This window comes from Balaenoptera acutorostrata, chromosome 15 (assembly GCF_949987535.1).
Source record: "Balaenoptera acutorostrata chromosome 15, mBalAcu1.1, whole genome shotgun sequence".
NCBI lineage: Eukaryota > Metazoa > Chordata > Mammalia > Artiodactyla > Balaenopteridae > Balaenoptera > Balaenoptera acutorostrata.
The window spans coordinates 13,217,707-13,237,548 of NC_080078.1; the positions used below are offsets into that span (position 1 = coordinate 13,217,707).

General features: G+C 45.5%; 1 protein-coding gene across 4 annotated transcripts in view; it reads left to right on the plus strand.

The window, feature by feature from the left end:
• Window positions 1–19,842, plus strand: part of AUTS2 (activator of transcription and developmental regulator AUTS2) — a 1,113,272-nt gene that overhangs the window by 1,027,358 nt on the left and 66,072 nt on the right. For all 4 annotated transcript variants that reach the window (XM_057528426.1, XM_057528428.1, XM_057528427.1 and 1 more), the window contains one exon: window positions 460–511. In XM_057528426.1, coding sequence (XP_057384409.1) covers window positions 460–511 — 52 coding nt within the window. The remainder of the gene's footprint in view (window positions 1–459; window positions 512–19,842) is intronic.

Consider the following 19,842-nt stretch of genomic DNA (forward strand, 5'->3'; position numbering starts at 1 on the left):
GAGTGCTGGTTGACACTTTTTAGTGAGGAGAAGCTTAGCGTTAAATAATAGGCATTTCTAGTTTGTGAGAGAAAATTGAAAAATATGGCATGTCTGCAAATACAAAAAAAGTACCGTTTCCAAAATAATGATCTGTCAATGAAATTGCAAAATCATTATGCGAATGAGCTGAATTGCTTTGTGTATCATCTCATAGAAATATGTTTTGCACAGATAATATGTCTAATAAGGACATGTTTTTAAAATCAGATTTTTTTCTTCCCTCAGCAAATAGCTGCACTGCAGGTCTGGCTCACGCAGTCAACCAGCACCACCTTATGGAGGATTGGGGGAAATTGCCACTTCCTTTTTAGGCTTTTCTAAAACGTAGTAAAATTGATTTAAAATAATCGTAATGATGATGGTGATGACAAAATTAATGACAGTAGTAATGCTTTCTTTCCCCTTCTTGTGTTGCAGGCCTCAGATGCCAGCTCTGAAAAACTCTTCAATACTGTTATTGTAAACAAAGGTAAGACTCCTTAAATCCGAGCAGTAGCTTATTTTTCTATTTGCTCCGTTGTTGGGATGAAAGCATAAAGAACAATGGTCATTCCCTTTTCATTCTGGAGCTACGGTTCATAATTTGTATTTTTGCTTGAGACAGAATCTGTGTGCTTTTGTGATGCATCCAAAAACAGTTTATTTTAAAAGAATACATTGAATCCTTACTTAAATTGATTTGACTAAGAAATAACTACTGTCTGTGCGACTTTCATTTAATGTAGGAAGTGGTAATGGAGAATAATAGTTCTTAAGATGCCTTAACTTTCTTACTTATCAACTACCCAGCAGTTGGAGAACGATAAATCGCTGATTTGTACTGCAGACTCTAATAATCAGTGCATGTTTAGTATTCACAGCATTATGGTCATAAACCAAGCCTTACTCTGCTGTGGGCTTTCTGTAAAATTAATAAACCATTAAGAGGGCAAAATTTAAATACGTGCCATCCCATTACTTTCTTCCAAACTGCGATATAGAGTAAGAGAGGCTAATGATATAGCAATACATAAAGGGGAAACTTATCTTAAATCACTGCCAATAGGTTTCTGGGCAGTTTTCATTTGTAGCAGTATTGTTGGAAATAATGAAATTTAAGGGAGCTTCTAATCACGGGCTTTACAATGGTGTATACTTTGAAAGGTATAAATTATATAAATTATTTGATCTCTTTCTCTCCGCTGTAGAACCTGTTGTAGGTGCTTGCGTGGTAATTGCTAAATACAGAATGTATGCGTCCTGTCGTGGTCTCGTTCTGTATTACATGGAAGATACTTGGTAGCATGAACAGGGTTGGGCCTGTTATGAAGTGAAATATGAAACCACCTTGGCATTCTATAGTTGCCTTGGCTAGCATTTTTGCTGGCTGGTTAGTCACACATGTTTCCAAGTGCAGTTATTTTGAGCTCCCAGATCATTTTAGAACTTGAACCAACTGCAGCTTTAAATAGTACATTATGTTTAGAGTTCCCTTTAGGTGTACATGCTTATGTGATTGCTGTTACTCCCAGAATTATTGTCATATTGAATTTTATCTTTTTTGTTTGCATAATGGAGTATTCCAGTTTTATGTTTCATCGTATATTTTGATGGACTGAAAGTTTGTATAAATTTGTTGTGCATAATGCTAAAGCCCAATAAAAGAAGATACGCTGCAGTTCACAGCATACAGGGCTCAAATGGAAAGATACATAATTGTTTATTGCTCATTTTGACGAGGGAAGAGGTTGGGTAGATGGTCGTGTGTCCCTGCAAGATAGGAGGAGGAGGAGCCTGAGGCAGGACAGTTCACCAAAAGGAGGTCCTCTGTGTTTCAGTGGCACCCTGCCCCACCCCCTCCCCAGGACCTCCAGCCCACATGACTGTGTCTCTCTTTTGCTAACTTGCTGTAAAGTTTTGGAATGTGCTTGCCCTCTCTGGGAGCAGGCCTGGCAGGAGAGTTGGCTCTGGGACCTGCCTTCAGGCCCTGCTGCCCTCATGGGGCTGAAAGGCTCCCTTCAGGGCCGAGGAGGCGTGATTGATGCCGACCGTCGTCCTCGTCCCTCTGCCTCTTCCCTCCTGCTCCCCTGGCCCCTCTCCCTTTTCCAATCAAACGTCTCCCACATTCTTATTTTTGTTTACTTACACAGTGTGATTTGTGGCATCTATTTGGTTGTGAATAGTCATCCTGACAGGGTGCCTTTTTTCTGAGCTGCTTTTCTGGGGGTGATTTAGTTGCCTTGAAAGGATTAAGGTTTCTTTGTGTACACTAAAATCAACATAGGCTTTTTGCTAAGCTTTGCTTGGGAAACCATACACAAATAAGCATTTTAGTTGATGGCAGATTATTCCTTTGCCCCTTATTTCCATCAAAATGGCCTTTCTTTTCTCCTCCAGAGTTTCCCCTTAATGCCTTATGCTAATTCCTGTTGGTAACATGAATGACAAGAGCCGGAATCAATGCAAATCCAGGTGCTGCAAAGTAGACGGACTGGTATCCAGCACCCGCCCTCCTCCCTGGAGAGACAGAGATTAAGGGGGGGCCGGGAGGGGGGAAGCATGGGGGCAGTTTTGTTAAGGGGATTAGTATTCAAACTGCTAAATATCAGGAAAACAAGTTCAAAAAAGAGATTCATTGTATAGCGATCATGTCAATAATTGCTTCAAGACAGGTGCAGAGAGTCTTGCTATGTGCATGTGGGTTTGGGTCTGTTTTTACTCTGGGTAGTGGCAGTGTTTACTGGATGGATGGTTGACAAGGCCTTCAAGGAACTGTCAGTTTCATGCACATCAAGTTCAAGTTCTCCTGCAAAGCAGCCTGCCCGCCTGTAAGTCAGGTCTCCCGTCTCTGTCCAGTATTCTTAGCCAAGAGCAATAAAAAGCAATGTAAGAAAGGGCAAATTTATACCAGGTAACAAACACCACTGGGAAGATCTTCAAAGCCTCGGCTTATTGAACAGTCTGACAAGAGTGCAGGGAAGCTGACACGTGTATTCCTCCTCCTCCAGATGTTTAAAGCTACACATCACCTCTCCCTCTCAGGAGCCCCACCGGGCTCTGGCCTTCCAGAAGTGTGGCTTTCAGCTGCTGGCGAGATTACGCTGCGGAGCCCGGTGGCAGGCAGATTCGGTCCATAAAATTTCACTGTGGGAGGGCAGTGCTAATCTCACAAGCTGATTGTGGTGGGGCCGGCCCGGCGGGCGGGGGGTGCGCAGCTTTGATGTCGGGCTGGGCGGTTGGGGGATGCGGCTCTGGCTGAAGCAGCAGGGGCCGTGGCTCAAGTCCCATCAGTCTGTTGGTGAGCTGGCGTAAGTCGTTTCGCCTCTTTAGGTCAGAATTTTCGATCATGGCAAAACCTAGTCCTGGGCCGACGTCTCTGGTGGGGATAAAACAGTTAGCTGGGGAAGGGGGGAGGGGCTGAAGCAGAGTAAGTGCCATGAACACATTTTATATCCCTTCTGCCTGTTTGATTTTATTTGGACTCTCTCTGTGTTGTAGAGTCTGTCCAATTTAATAGAGGACCAGCAAGATTTTTGTGTTTAGGTGTTCCGAATCGTTGTTTCCTTCTGACGCCTTTTATTTCCCACTTTGAAACAAATTAATCAAACGGGGCGTGCTTGCATGTACACACGACATGCCCAGTGAGAATTGACCTTGTCCAGAGGGGCGGGGAGATGAACCTCCAAGTTGCAGGGCTTAGGGTTGGAGACATAAAAAAATAGTTTAACTTTAATCAAGGTCATGGTTGCCTTATTTAATCTTTATGTGTTTAAATGTTTACAGGATGTTCATGTGAATTTTATGAATCCTTCTGTCTTTGTGACTCAACCATCTGCCAAAGAAAAAATTAATTTTCCCAGTGAGACAGAGACACACAGAGAGAGACTCAGTTCTTGTCCATATTGAGTTGGTTGAACTGCTGTAGAAGCAGTAGGATTTGTACCCCAAATTCTAGACTGTTTATCCTTGAAAGGAACTAACTCGTCAGTCAATTCAGTGTGTCCAGCCAGTATTTATAACCCTTCTTTACCTACTCTAGGTTCTACTTCTCAGGGGTTTTGCCACTTTCATATATAGGCAGAAATGCAGGAAATGAGTACTTAGTAGACATGACTATCCTGCCAGCCCTGGTGTAGGTCCACGGTCTAGTTTAGGGGTAGAGAAAAGGCCCTGAATTGCCTCTTTTCCAGGATCTGTCCTGCAGCTAAGGCAAGTTGCAGATGAGAGGGGCCAGGTGGTGTACTTCACCCCATCACTCTCACCCCTTCTCTGGCCTTCACCTTCGTCTCGTGGTAATGTCGGCCCTCCTGGGGAGAGAGGTGCCCTGAGCTAATAACTGTGAGAGAGCTGCGTGTTTCCAAATAGCTGGGGTGGGGAATGACCCAGGTAGGGATGAGGCCCCTGATTGGTGCTCCCTTCTTCCGTGAGCACCCCCGTCTACTGAAACGTATACAGCAAAGGACCAGCCACCCACCCTCCCGGGTAGGACCCCACCTCCCCTCCCCCAGGTCAGCCGTGGGGACTCTGGTGGACACTCACTCACCATGATGAGTGCCAGACGGAACACTGGGGCCACCTTGAGCTCTCTCCGACCAGGGCTGGTTTTCCTTTCCCAGGCCCCACCAGACCTACTAGTGGACACACAGGCCTCTTCTTGGGGTCGATTTGGTGCTGAGGGTTTCCATGGGACACAGATGAGGTTGGAGCCTGCCTTTAGATCAGTAGGGCCTTTGGGTATCTTTGACAATACGGTTTTATCACCAGCATAGAAGGAAAACCTGGCTAAAAAATTGGTTGAGATTTGAGATGAAGTGAGAAAAAAGTTACTAGAGATGCTGCTTGGTGGGTTTAGGTTCATTAACTGAGTACATAATAAAATCTTTCATGGCAATGATCTCACTTCATTCATCGAGTTTAGACATAAAGGGGGAATTCCTTGGTTTGGTGACAAGTAAAGGTAAGAGTTATGTTACCACCAGGGCCCCTCCCCTAAAACAATTCTGTGCTTTCTACGTAAGTGAAAACAATGCAATTGAGTGTGGGATAGCTTTCTTTAAAAAAAAAAAAAAAAAGATATAGAGTTTAAAATCCAATTATAATAAAAATATGGAGACCATTTTACAATTCCTTGTAGTGTCTTGGGTTTTGTTGTAAGGAGAACATGACATAAAGCTTATTCCCCACGTGCAGGAGAGTAAACTGAGCCCATTTTAGCCTCTATAAATTAGTCCCATTTTTGTACTGTCTTAAATCCTACATAAGGGAAAGTTGCACTGTCACTCATTCTTTATTTTTCCTTCTCTGGATCCTTTTTGTAGTTTCAGAGCGTTTTCTTGGGTCTTTAGAGGATAGAGATGTCTGATAGGGGGGAAATACTATTGAAGGGTAATTGGTGCTTGATTCAAGACAAAGGAGTTGTGAGTAGTTGGGTTTTCCCTCCTACTCCACACTTCAGAGAACACGTAATCAGCTCCTTTTGTTATGGAAATTGACCTTCCTGTCGGAGCCAGACTCTTACATACAGATTTTGTTGTATAGAATTATTCCTTGAGAATTCTTGGAAACAGAAGCCTTGTATTCTTAGTGTGAAACCACCGGGAAGGGTCTAAAAAGATTCCATGTGGTCAGAAAGTGTTTCCCTCCAGATATTTTTCCATCAACTGCTACCTGGTCTCTCCCTGACCTTGTTCGTGAGTATGGTGGGGAATCCTGGGTAAATGTTGGATCCCCTTACTGGAATTTTAGCTCAAGGGGTGGAAGGTATTCCGAGCATTTGAATTGATCTTGATGGTGTCTTTGGAGTAGAACTTTGACAGCGATGCCACTTTTCCAGGTAAAAGTAGGCCAGATCTCCTGGTCCTGAGCGCCTCTGTGAGCTGGAGCAGATTACAGGGTGACATTCTTTTAGTCGGATGATCACATGCCACTGTTTATTTCTGAGCCCACTAAAAAGCTCTTCCCTGACTTTATTGATTGATTGCTGCTGTTCTTGGAAAGACTTTTCTCCGTACTTGGCAATATTAGCAAAGAAGCTTGAATGTTGATCAGCATCACTTTTCATTCTGTTCATATTTAGTGCTTCGTTTAGGCAATGATGTCAAATTCGCTGTCTCAGAAAGTAGTCTACATTCATAGTAGACACTTGGCACAAAAAATATCAGATCAGTTCTGGAGAGTTTTTAATGAGAACCGTTAAATGACAAAGGGCCTCCTCACTGGTAACAACCTTCAAGTGCACGGGGTCAGCCTCAGGCCTGGAGAGTTTCCTGCATGGAGGAAGCCGGTGGCTATCCCATGGCCTCTGGATTATTTCTAGTTTCTGACAACTGCACAAAAATGTTGTTTTCTCTGAAAATGTATGTTTATTTAACTAGGTTTCTTTTTGCTTCACAATCTGGATTCCATTCACTCAGTTACCACTCCAATTAACTAACAATTATTTAACATTAACAGTAATTACAGACGCCAGTTAAGCGCCTACAGATGTCAACTGTTAGCTTTGTACCTAATCACTCAATGAAATGGAGAAAGTTCAACAAACATCAATTAGCCAGGCAATTAGTATGAGTTAGGAAAGAGCATGTTATCATGTGTGAGCTGATTCAATTTATTTTATTTTGGCAGTAAAACACACACAGGCGAGCGCCAATAAGTTCCTCAGATAAGATAAAACTCTATTGTGTTGCAGCTTACATAAGAATTCTTTCCTTTCCTGTGCGTAAGTCAAATATGCACTTGCCTGGAATTTATTTAACAAACAAAATTTGTCTCAATTACTCAGAAAGTCCAGCAATGCTCAGTCTCAGGAAGCAACTTTGATGAATTATGAATCCAGTGAATATGCTGTATAAGGAAATGTCAAAATTTTTCAGTGGAGGAATGATTGATTCCCACTCAAGTAATCTCCGTGCATTTCGAATTTTTACCAGTTTATTCTTGAACCTATGGTGGAGCGGGTGCAACAGGGATTTTATTAATTTCATGGTGCCTGAACTTTTTACTCAGCTGTCTTTGATTTAGCCTGGGGCAACCATCAAAATCTTTTACCTACTTGCCCAGTCTATGCTTTAAGAAAGTAGAAGTGGCTCTCAATTGAGGACCCACTTCGTGAATTCACCAGAGAGATCCTGGGTCCGAATTCAGATATTCTATACCACTCCCCCACCCCACCCATAGACTTGACTTCCATCAGTTGCCTGGGTGTCTGGACTTGCTGGGAAAGTGCATTCTAAAGCCTGCTTATGTAAGGTGGCCCATCAACTGGTATTTGGAGGTTCATTTTACCTCCAAGTGGAAAGCTGTCCATAAGTGGCTGTGCCTCTGGTTCCCCTCCTAGAAATGCTTTCTCACCAGTTCCTGAAGCCTGTGGGTAGGAGTGGAAGGGGCCAGTCCTTAGGGGGGTGCTCTGTCAGGTCACTGTGTGTGTGATGTGCAGAGTTCTCCATTTGAGCAAACCTCTCAGCGTTAACTGAATCCAGGAGTTGAAAAATTGATATTGGGAGTTCCCTGGTGGCCTAGGGGTTAGGATTCCGGGCTTTCATTGCCGTGGCCCAGGTTCAATACCTGGTCGGGGAACTGAGATCCCACAAGCCACACGGCCAAAAAATAAATAAATAAATAAAATTTAATATTGTGTTCACTAGAATAGCTTAGGGCGAAGAGCTGCCGTGTTCCACGTGCTTTTCTCTCATAAATCCTTTTTAAATTTATTTATTTTTGGTTGCATTGGGTCTTCATTGCTGCGTGCGGGCTTTCTCTAGTTGCAGCGAGCGGGGGGCTACTCTTCGTTGTGGTGCGCAGGCTTCTCACTGCGGTAGCTTCTCTTGCTGAGGATTGGGGCTCTAGGCGCGCGGGCTTCAGTAGTTGTGGCTCGCGGGCCCTAGAGCGCAGGCTCAGTAGCTGTGGCACACGGGATTAGTTGCTCCGTGGCATGTGGAATCTTACCAGACCAGGGCTCGAACCTGTGTCCCCTGCATTGGCAGGTGGATTCTTAACCAATGCGCCACCAGGGAAGTCCCTCTTATAAATCTTTTACCAGTGTTCAGCACCCAGTGCACTGGCATGGCTGTTCTGGAGCGATGTCTTTGCCCTTCTGTATCCCTTAATAGGGCCTCTGTTCATCTTCTTTGGCACATTATGCTGCAGAGCTTACAGCAACAAAGGTCTCGTATCAGGTGTCAGCTGTGGACCAGCTGTGGTTCCCCTTGTTTTTATTCTGGGACCCAGGCTAGAGAAGCAGCCCTCATCGTGGTTATCTTAGTAAAAGGAAAAGAGTAGAGACAGAATCATAGAACACCTCTTTAAAGTTTCAGCTTGGTTGTGGTGTTGGGCATTTCCAGCCATCTCGTTGGCCAGAACAAGTCCCTAGGACTTTTCCCACCGTGCTGTTCCAAAGTATTCTGTGTTCCCTGGAGGTTAGTAGGAACACTCTCTTGACAGTGGGGGGTCTCATCCAGGTCTTCCTGGCATTCCAGGATGCCCACCGTGATCTGAGCAGGTGCTGCCAAAAGCATCATGGTGACTGCATTGCAGCGATGCTCAACTTCAGACGTCTCTGATTTCCTTCCCTGCTACTAAGACATGTTTCCATATTTCCACTCTCCACGCCCATTCTTGTGCCTGTAAGTGGACCGATTGTTACTCTTCAGCCAGATTTTATTAGAAGTGATTTAGGATTTTCCAGCAGGGGCATTTCCCTAGCAACCAATGATGTAAGCATGAGGCCAGTCCATGCCGAGGTGGGAGGGGCGCCAGTTAAATAAGGAGTAATGTTCTGTGGGTGCTCAAATCTTTTCTGACCCTCATAAACCTTGTCTTATAGAGGAGGAGGTGGAGAGCACATCATTGCTTTCTCTAAGAGTCCTTTTGGAGAGGGAAATGTCTCAAGTGTGCGTGTTAATAGGCTGATGTGGGAGGCGGTTAGATTGCGATGCCTTTAAAACCCACTTGGAAAACATTTCCCCCTCTTATCTATCACCTTTCACATCTCTCAGAAGAGTAACACTGAAACCTAATTTTAGCCAAGATTACATCATTTTCTCATTATGTGTTTACAGCCGGGGAAGGCTTTTCCATAGTAAAGCTCCTCTCACCAGAAGCCCAGCCATGTAATTCCTTTCGTTTTATATCAGTTTTTGATTTTTCCAAGTGTGGACTGTCCTGTGCTGGACTTCTTGGGCTGATCTCTGAGGGCTTCTTTATCCATGAACTTCATCCATCGACTTGGGTTTGACAAGAAGTCTTCCTCTGAGGTCGGATTTGTCATTTGTGAAGTGAATGACGTCAGGGTTCATTCCGTTTCTTCCTTCAGTTGGCAGAAAGTGGAAGCCATATTGAAATGAATTCTTTTGTTCAGCAGTTATTACAGAGGGAGTTCCCTGGCCGTCCAGTGGTTAAGACTTCGCTTTCCAATGCAGGGGGTGTGGGTCTGATCCCTGGTCAGAGAGCTAAGACCCCACATGCCTCACAGACAAAAAACCAAAACATAAAACAGAAGCAATATTGTAACAAATTCAATAAAGACTTTAAAAATGGTCCACATCAAAAAAAATCTTTAAAAAAATCATTATTGAGCGCTGATTCCGTAAAAGGCACAGGAGATACAGCAGTGAACAGATCGCATTAAACATAATGACCAGAAGCATAAGAGTTTAGTATATTTTAAGATTCGAAAAGAGACTTTTTAAATGGTGTAATGGGAAAGAAGCCTTAAGACCTTTTTAGGAGGGAAAAGCTGATCCAAGGTGAGCCCTGACGGGTCAGCAAACCAGAAACAGACCAGCCCTCAGACTGCAGACGATGTCACCCTTTCAGAGGGGTCTCTGTGGGCACACATGTGCCAGCTTGTGCTCCCAGTGAGACTAAAACCTGCCCCTTAGAACTTTCCATTGTAAAAATGGATGCCGTCTTTTTTGTTAAATTAGTTAAGCTATTGAAAAGATTTGGGGGAGAATTGTAAAGGTCTGTGTACCGCCTCTCAATAGGGCCTCTTGATTTCATGTTTCCTCAGTTAGATTTTGTTGCTTAAATGTTTGCCAGGTTGGCATACTGTGTGTGCGGAGGTGGCAGGATGTACCACAGCTTTTAGTTATAGAAGATCCAGGCTCAAGTCTGAGCTGGGCTGCTTGTAACCATGAGCAAATCACTCTATTAGACAAGGTTTTCTCGTTAACTTGAGAAAGTTGGGTAGACTCCAAGATTCCATCCTGGTCCAAAGGCCAGAGTTTGCTTTGGAGTGTTCTAGGTCCTTCTAGAGCCTGAAGCTTGTGCAGAGGGCATATATTTCCCAGAGAGCTGTGAATGAGACTGTGGACACTTGCATTTGGCAGAAGTGTCATGACTTGAGTGCTGAGCTTATAAGCAAGGATAGGGTGGCAGAAACCTCTCTTCACTCCTGGAGATTCCATCTCTATTGGAAGCATCTGAGAGGCAGGAAGGGGTGGAGCCTCAGGGGGGAGCGGGAGGGGAGGGGAGAGAGAGAGATGCTACCAGCTGTTAGGTATTAACCTCCCTCCAGAATTAGAATAACAATGCAGAGTCCTCTTTCTCTGCCGGTTTGTATTTGGAGTGGTGTTAAAAGAGGTGTTTTATCTGCTTAGTAAGTGTTTATAAAAGCCCAGAGAATAGAGAACCTAGCTGCCGGTTCCCTTGTACTTGACTTGAATGACTGACCGGTTCCAAGGCCGGGATTGCTACGGGTTAGAAGAGGGTAGGGCTGAGGGTTCCATAGCAGGGCAAGGCCCTGCCTTGGGGAGCCCGGAGGCAAGCTGCCAAGAGGCGTCTTCTTCTACAGAGTGACTCATTTTACCTACTGTGAATTGAAACGAGGCTTGGATGGACCATTCTCGATCATCAAGAGAATGTCACCACCTCGCCATCTGTTTTCAGCTGTCAGCAGAGTCTGCACCAAGCAATTCATCAGAGCTCTGCTGCTTCAAAAGTTAATCTAGGCCTCCTTGACTGAAGCAATCTTCCTTCCTACTTTTCATTTGCTATGAGGTGGTGATAATATCAACTTCTTCTCCCAGTACGGCACTTGCTGTTTGCTGGATTTTAGCTTTCTTCACAGGCTTCTCGTGTCTGTTGGGGAAAGGTTTGTTTCAGAGTAAAGAAACAGTACTTGCAGTGTCTTGCCATTGCCCAAGAGCTGGCACAGACTAAAACTGTGAGTGCATTCAAGGAGGCGCTGTGTTCATTTTATGGTTAACACGTCCATCGCCTGTTGTTCAGGAGAATTCGGTTTGTCTGGACCGTCGCCCTTATTTTCCGAGACTGATGGCTGTGGAAAGGAAGAACGCCACTGATGAGACACTGAGAGTCTGAGACACCGATTCCTGGATTAGAAGCAGGGGCGCTGCTGCTGTGGGCTTTGGTCAAATGTCTAATCAAACTAAATGATGTGGGTTTGGTTTTTGCACTTGGCTGTAGGGGCCACATTGCCCTGTTCAATGGCCTTTTCCCAAGATGTTAGACATCACATCAATTTCATTTCTGCTCCCGTGGGAAGTGCAAAGCCCTGACTTAAATAGGAAACTTGGGGAGAACTGGTTAGAAGATGGCGCTCCATCTCCACTTTGGCCTCGCCTCCCGGGGGCAACTGATATTTGCCCAGATGACCCAGGACCCCTGTTTGGCCAGAACCTCACCCGCCCAGGACACACCTTTGGGTCAGGCTGGTGCCTGGTTTCAGCCCTTTCCTTCTCAGGGCCTCTGGGTGGAGGAAGGAGCCCTCCTGTCTCCTCCTCCTCCCGTATTCGCTCCAGGACAAACTTGAAAACTGCCTACTCCGAGGGTTTTTCAGCATTTTAAAAGTTAAGGCGGACTTTCTGAGCCTTCTCAGCACCCTGCCGGGTATCTTATCTTATTCAAATATCCTAATTGCTACTCCGGCTTCCCAGCTGCACATCATCCTACCACCTAACTGACAAAATAGACCTTCACCTGAGGGCCTCATTATGCTTTCTGCCGGTGCATCAGGCCAAAAATACCTCTCCAGTACCTGCTCGACATCTTGGGCTTCCAAGTGACAAACAAATAATTGGGTGAAACAAACCCTGGGCGCCGAGCAGCTGCCATCGGTGTCGGAGCACAGAGGAGTCCGTGACAATGACAGTCACGGCGCTGCCTGGTTCATGTCACAGCAAATCTTTGAACAGTGGGTTGTGCTGACACCAGAGAATGACAGCTTTGGAAATGGCGTGCTAGTTACCGCGGCAAGAGAGGCCTCTCATGTAGACCGTGACAAGCAGCTGTCATTTCCATACAGGTGAACAACTGACATCCTAGCACAGGGAGGGTGGCAGGCAGGTAAGGTTGGCCTGGGGAGAGAGGAGTCTCAAGTGCTGGGGACCGTGTGCACGTGTGGCTGGAGCTGGCCTGGGAACACGCACGCATGCACACATGCACCCGGGTCTTCTCTGTTGTTCTGTAGAATTCATCTGAGAAAGGGCTGCAGGAATACAGTGTCAGCTTTTGAGGATGGGACCAAGGCCCTGCTGCCACTGGCCCAGCCCGACATGCTTAAAGAACTTTTGCATTTCAAGTCTACGCCCACCTCATCTTCTTGATGTGTCACAGGTTGGTTTTCCGAGCCCAATACTTAGTTTTTTTTTTTGTTTTTTTTTTAAATTTTATTTATTTATTTATTTATTTATTTTTGGCTGTGCTGGGTCTTCGGTTCGTGCGAGGGCTTTCTCTAGTTGCGGCAAGTGGGGGCCACTCTTCATCGCGGTGCGGGGACCGCTCTTCATCGCGGTGCGCGGGCCTTTCACTATCGCGGCCCCTCCCGTTGCGGGGCACAGGCTCCAGACGCGCAGGCTCAGCAGCTGTGGCTCACGGGCCCAGCTGCTCCGTGGCATGTGGGATCTTCCCAGACCAGGGCTCGAACCCGTGTCTCCTGCATTAGCAGGCAGATTCTCAACCACTGCGCCACCAGGGAAGCCCCCAATACTTAGTTTTATAGACTATGGGGAAGGCAAAGTCTCTGATGATAAGGAACTAACTCGCCATGAAAAGGAATGAATCCAGTGGAATTCAGGTGCAGGATCAAGTCTAGAAAGCAGTTCTCCAAGTGTGGTCCCTGGCCCAGCAATATCAGCATGCCCTGAGTAGTTGTTAAATGTGCAGAATCTCCTACAGAATCAGGAACGCCAGGGCCGTGGCCCAGTAGCCCATTTTGACCAAGCCTTCCAGGTGCTTCTGATGTAGATGGCCACTGGACAAGGTCAAGGAAGCACAGTTGGCAGTGAGATTTCTGTCAATGCTCAGATGACCCATGAATCCCTGGGTGAAATCCATACTCCTGTTGACCAGGGAATAAGTCTGTTCATTGTGGGGCAGCCTTTGTATTTATTTATTTGTGATAGCAGATGCACTGGACCTGTTGGAAGTAACTCTGTGGTCCTACCGTTGGACTCAGCTGTCCTCCTCGCCCTGGATTTGCATCCTCCCACTCTCTCTAGCCTGGTGGACAGGCCTCCTCCTGCATGTGGTGCCAGTTAGATGCTAGGCCTGTAGTTAGGGCTACATTATGAAGTGAAGCTGTCTGATCTAAGTGGCGTTTGGAACCCTGACCTTGGGCCAATGCTACACCGTAGCCCGCTGAGCTACCTCGCTCAACTGCGTCTCAAAGACAAACTGTTCCATCTGGTTCCTGGTTGACAAACGCCTGCTGGCCATCTGTATGAAGGGTCATCGCAACACAAAACACCCACGTCCTGCACAAACGTGCCGTGATGACCAGTAACTATTTTGTAAACAAAGCGCCGCGTAAATTCTTTTTTAAATTTCAATAGCCGGGAATGTGGAATGATGGACAGCAGTGTTTTGAAATATTTTTTCCCATCCATGCAAAATATTTTAATGTTTTAAGTCTATAAAATTATCTCTAAGCTGGGTTTTCCCCCAAAATGTAGTACCTAAATATTAAAGCTTTTTTAGGTGTCCTTCAAGAAGAGGCATCTCCCAAGACTCAGTGTGTTGAAGTAGCGGCTCTCAAACTGGAGCCTGCATCAGAATTACCTGGAGGGCTTAAGATACACCTTGCTGGGTCCCACCACAGAGTTTCTGATGCAGTGGGTCTTGGGTGAGGCTCAAGAACTCAATGAGGGTTCTTGCAGTTCTGACAAGTAATCAGGTGATACCAATTCTTCTGGTACCTGGAGCACACTTTGGGATTCATGTGTGTGAAGGCTTTCTACAGGAAAACTCTTTTAAATGCCTTTTCCACTCATTCAGTGAACATCTGAGTATCAGTTCAAAATCCAGTGTCTTTACATGGGAAATGAAATGTACATATAAAGTGCATTCAGTGTTACCATAGATCCACATCAGGAGCTTTTAAAAAAATTGACATCGTCAAACTTACTTAAACATAGAAAACATTAGAATGACCTCCCCCCTAATGTACCCATTATCCAGATTCATACTTATCAATATTTTGCCATGACTGTTTTTAGGTGATAGGATATTTTAAAGCACATGTCAGGCATTGTGTCATTTCACCCCTACATACTTCAGTGCACATCTGTTTAAAATTTTTTTTTACATCAACACATCCCGTTATCACGATAACAAACGATAATTCCTCAGTGTCACCCAATACCCCGCTATAATCCCATCTCCCTGATTGTCTCCCAAGTGTCATTTTACATGACCTGTTCCATCAGGATACAAACCAGGGTCGAGTATTACTTGTCTTAATTGAGAGCCACCCACCCTCTCCCCAGCCTCCCATTCACTTCAAGTCAGTGACTTGTTGCAGAAACCAGGTCAGCTGTTCATTAACCGTCCCACTTTCTGGAAGCCCTTCGTTAACTGTCCCACATTCTGGAAGCCCTTGTGGTGTCATTTAGTTTATTCCTCGGTCCCTCATCTTTGCTGTAAATGGAAGTTGACCCTAGAGCTTTGACTAGATTCAGGTTAGACATTTTGGCAAGTGAACTCTGTAGGCATCGCAGCAAGCTTCATGTCGCCTCACACCTGGGTACTCGACAGTGTGTGGATGACCGAGTATTAGTGACGCCAGTATCGTGCAGGAAGTTGAGGTTGTGGCAGCCTGATACCTGCATTGTCAGGTTCCTCATCAGCCTTTCATCTAATGGTTTCATGCATTGCTGATCCTCGCCTGATCCAGCATTTCCTTAGAAGTGGTAAAAGGGTGGCTTTTCCACCATCCTCCACATTTATTGGCTGAAATTCTTCTGTACAATGAGCTTTCCTTCATCATCTAGAGTTCTTTGGTTACCCTCAAATATAATCAAAGGAAAAGCAAAATAAATGCTTAATTCCTTCTTTTTAGTTGCAAGTTATCAGAGCAAGAAGTTGGTGCCCAATCAGGAGTTTTACTAACACATCTGTACCCTTCTCTGTTTGTGTTTTTCTTGCGATAGGTCTAACCCATGTTTTTAATTCACTGAATTAAATTCTCACATGGTTTGTGCTTATCAGTGGAAGAGACAAAATGTCTAAAAATTAGAATGCTACCCGAAGGCATCAAATGGGTTTACACACACATATGTGTGTATAAATTTAAAGTCTTACCTGTCCGTCACAGCTCTGCTCAAATGCCACATTCTCCAGCGCTTCTCCATCCTTGGGAGGCACTCCACCTTCCCAAGATTTGAACACTTGGCCCATCCTGCCTTTCTTACTAGAACTCAGATGAAGCTGTCTTCCCCTCTTTGAACTCCCACCCCCCCCCCCCACGGTAACCAGCAGGGTGCTTTGTATACAGTAGGGGCTCAATTTCTGATGGTTGAACCTCAGCAAATTAAAATGCAACATCCTAAAAACTATTTCAGACCTTGGGATTTAGGTTATAACCAGAGAGTCTGAGTTGATGAAAGAAACTAAAGTCTGAATCTCACTTGATCTAATCAGCCCATTTGGCCTTATTAGATAATCTGATGATCCCAAGCAGGTATTTTCCAGGAGAGGAACAGGAGGCTGCCCACGTGTATTGGGTGCCGACAGCATGCCTGGGGTCTCCGTGTGCTGATGCGTTTAGTTCATGTGGTAGCCCAGCCACGTAGGTGTTTCACATGTGAGAACACTGCCCTGTGGCAGTAAGGGACAGAGCCTGTTCTTGTGTCGCAGCTTCCCGACCTCCTGATCTTCTGCTCTTCCCACTGTGCCAGCCCAGCCTTTGGTTTGGTAAATTAAAAAATACCTCCTGTTGACAACACATTTCTTGAACTGTCTGTAGTCCGTTTGGGAAGAAATACTGGTTCTGCAGTTCTAGCCTGGGAACCTTGAGGGAGACACTGAACACAGCAGAAGTGGGGAGCCACTTTCCTTGCAGCCTGTGTCAGATCAGCCATGTGATGTTATGGAAGACTTAGTGTGGCATTTGCCTTAGCCTCGCACACAGCTCAACTTGATATAGTTAAAGAATTAGAACGTTATAGTGACGCCTAATCAAAAGTAAACAGGTGGGCTTCCCTGGTGGCACAGTGGTTAAGAACCCACCTGCCAGTGCAGGGGACACGGGTTCAAGCCCTGGTCCAGGAAGATCCCACATGCCATGGAGCAACTAAGCCCGTGTGCCACAACTACTGAGCCTGCGCTCTAGAGCCCGCGAGCCACAACTACTGAGCCCGCGTGCCACAACTACTGAGCCCGCGTGCCACAACTACTGAAGCCCACGCGCCTAGAGCCCGTGCTCTGCAACAAGAGAAGCCACTGCGATAAGCCCACGCACCACAATGAAGAGTAGCCCCCGCTCGCCGCAACTAGAGAAAGCCCACGCACAGCAACGAAGACCCAACGTAGCCAAAAATAAAAAAATAATAAAAAATAAAAAAATTTATTTAAAAAAAAAGTAAACAGATAAAGCTGTAAAGGAATTTCAAGTGATGGGACAGCAGAGAGGACTGGAAATCTTAGCGAAGTTATTAAAACTGTCCTCTCTTTTTGACTGTCTAGAACCTGTCACTTTATGTTGTAAAGCACTCTTAGGTGAGATGTGTATTTGTACGTGGCAGGGAGAGGACATGGGTTTCCCGGTGAGAGAGCGCTGCTTGTTGGCTGGTCCTTTATAAACCCATAGCCCAACCTTGAGTTTCTGGTGGCAGAAGTACAAGAAATCTAACTAATGAGCACCTCCTGTATAGCACAGGGAAGGAACTCTACTCGATGCTCTGTGGTGACCTAAATGGGAAGGAAATCTAAAAAAGAAGGGATATATGTATACATATAACTGATTCACTTTGCTGGACAGCAGAAACTAACACGACATGGTAAAGCAACTATTCTCCAATAAAAATTAATTTTAAAAATAAATAAATAAAAGAACGAAAAAGGGGGAGAAAAAGAGAAATCCCTGCTATTCATCCATTTTCTGTGGAACTTTCAATCTTGAAGAGCCTCAAACCCTTCCCAACCACTCCCACCTGGTGCTGGTCTTTGGCTCTGTGTGCCAGTCGGCCTCTTGGGCAGTGATGCCTTTATGGGCAGAGTATCACTGTGAAGCCACTTCTATTCTTTTTTAAAAAATGCTACAAAGAGCTCAAACGCAGTCACTTTCAAGGCCTCATGACCATCACTTACTCTTCACTCTCCGGGTGACTGAGCTGGAGCCGGGCTCTGGCCTTCTTCCCCCGCAGGCCTCCACAGCTGGGCTTTCCATCCGAGCTCACCCCCTTCTTTACCCCCCGGCAGCCTCTCCTTTTCTACTGGCTATTTATTTCCTTTCGTCTCTTAAAAGTATCCTTAGTTTAAAAAACAAACAATGACAAAGAACAACAAAAATACAAACAAATACAAACAACAGCTCTATCCTTGCTGCTTCTTTAGGACCTAAAACAAACCCTTTTTTTTTTAAATTAATTAATTTATTTATTTTTGGCTGCGTTGGGTCTTCTTTGCTGCACGCAGGCTTTCTCTAGTTGGGGCGAGCGGGGCTAGTCTTCTTTGCGGTGCATGAGCTTCTCATTGAGGTGGCTTCTCTTGTCACGGAGCACGGGCTCTAGGCACGTGGGCTTCAGTAGTTGTGACTCGTGGGCTCTAGAGCGCAGGCTCGGTAGTTGTGGCGCACGGGCTTAGTTGCTCCGCGGCATGTGGGATCTTCCCAGACCAGGGCTCGAACCCGTGTCCGCTGCCTTGGCAGGCAGATTTTTAACCACTGTGCCACCAGGGAAGTCCCAGCAAACCCTTTTTGATATCTTTCTCTTATCCCCTCTTCTTGTAAAATACCTTGCATTTGCATATCTTTTGAGTGATAATTAAGGTGACCCGGTAACTTACTGTCCACACCAGGACACATTTGAAAGAGAAACAGGCTACTATTAATAATGATTTTGGGACAACAGGCCTAACCCTGGACTGTCCATGCAAACCGGGATTTATGACAATCCAAGTTCTGTGATAGTTTGTGAAAGTACCCTCATGCACTAGTGGTGGTAGCTAACATTTACTGAAGACTTGCTAGGAGCCAGGCTTTGTTCTAATCACTTTACATGGATTAACTCATGGAATCCTCACCGCCCTCTTTCGAGGTAGGTAGTGTTGTTCACACTATTTTGACTCTGGGGAAACTGAGGCACAGAGAGGCTGAGTGAGTCGCCCCGGGTCACACATCCAGCTTTATCCTCACTCCCAACTATGTCAGCCCCCAAAGGTCAGGCCGTCCTATTTCCTCTGAGGGTTAACATAGTTTTCCAAATGTCTGTCGAATTAAAAGGAATGTATGGTGTAAACAGAAGTATCACCTTCTGAGTATTTGTTTAGGGTTGCCTAGCTATAAAGGGCTTCTAAACAGGCGAGAAATACTTAATCCTCTTCTCAGATAGTAAATGGGGCCTCCATTAGAGCAAGTAAGGATTACCCTATCACTGTTATTCTCTAAAACACATATTTTAGAAACAAACAAAAGGAAAAGCCAGTTACACCCCACAAGAGTGAAATTCTGGTTTTTTCCTGCTGGCTTTTTTTACCTCGCTATTTTCTCATCCCTGGAGGTATTGTAATTTAGGATGGTGCTACTTAAGGATGGGACTTAGCTCGAGGACCAGATATTAAGCTGTGAAGTGCTTGATCTGAGCTAGGAAGTCAGAATTTTATCATATAAAAAAGCTCAGTCTCTCCCATCTCTAGCCTCATGTCCCATTTTCCCCTTTTCCTCTTGCCTTTGCTGCTTTCCTCCCCCTGTTTAAAAAGCAGTCGGAAAGCCTTTCCTGCCAAAATCTGAATCATGACCCCATGGAGTTGATTATAGGCAGATCCAAGGTTCAACATGAAGCTTTTCTTTTTTATGCCACCAAGCTGACAGGGGGATTAATTGAAACCTAAACTCATTTTGTTTGCTTGAGTATTCACAAGACTCAAGAGTGTTAGGAGGTGGGAAGTGCTTCTGCTACCTCAGAGAATACTGTCAGGGTGTGAGCATCAGTCACACAGGCTGGTCTCAAAAAGTCACAAGTCACCAGGTCAGTCTGTTGGGATCCTGCAGGGGAGGGCAAGGTGGCTGTAGGCTCAGACAGCTGCTCCAGAGCTTTCTACCCTTCTCCCCTGCAGGCAGGGTCTTCCCGGCATGTTTCTGCAGGGGGTTGTGGAGAGGAAAGTATTTGGTAGGCGCTCTTTGTTGTCTTTTTTTTTTTTTTTTTTTTAATTTTTTGGCCGCACCGCGAAGCATGTGGTATCTTAGTTCCCCAACCAGGGATCAAACCCGCACCCCCTGCAGTGGAAGCGCAGTCTTAACCACTGGACCGCCAGGGAAGTCCCTGTCCATGTTTTTTTTTAACACATACACACACCCCCCCACACTCATGCCCCTCCTCTCAGCCCTGGCTCCCTCTGGAAAGGTACTGTTCTTATCCTCACTGC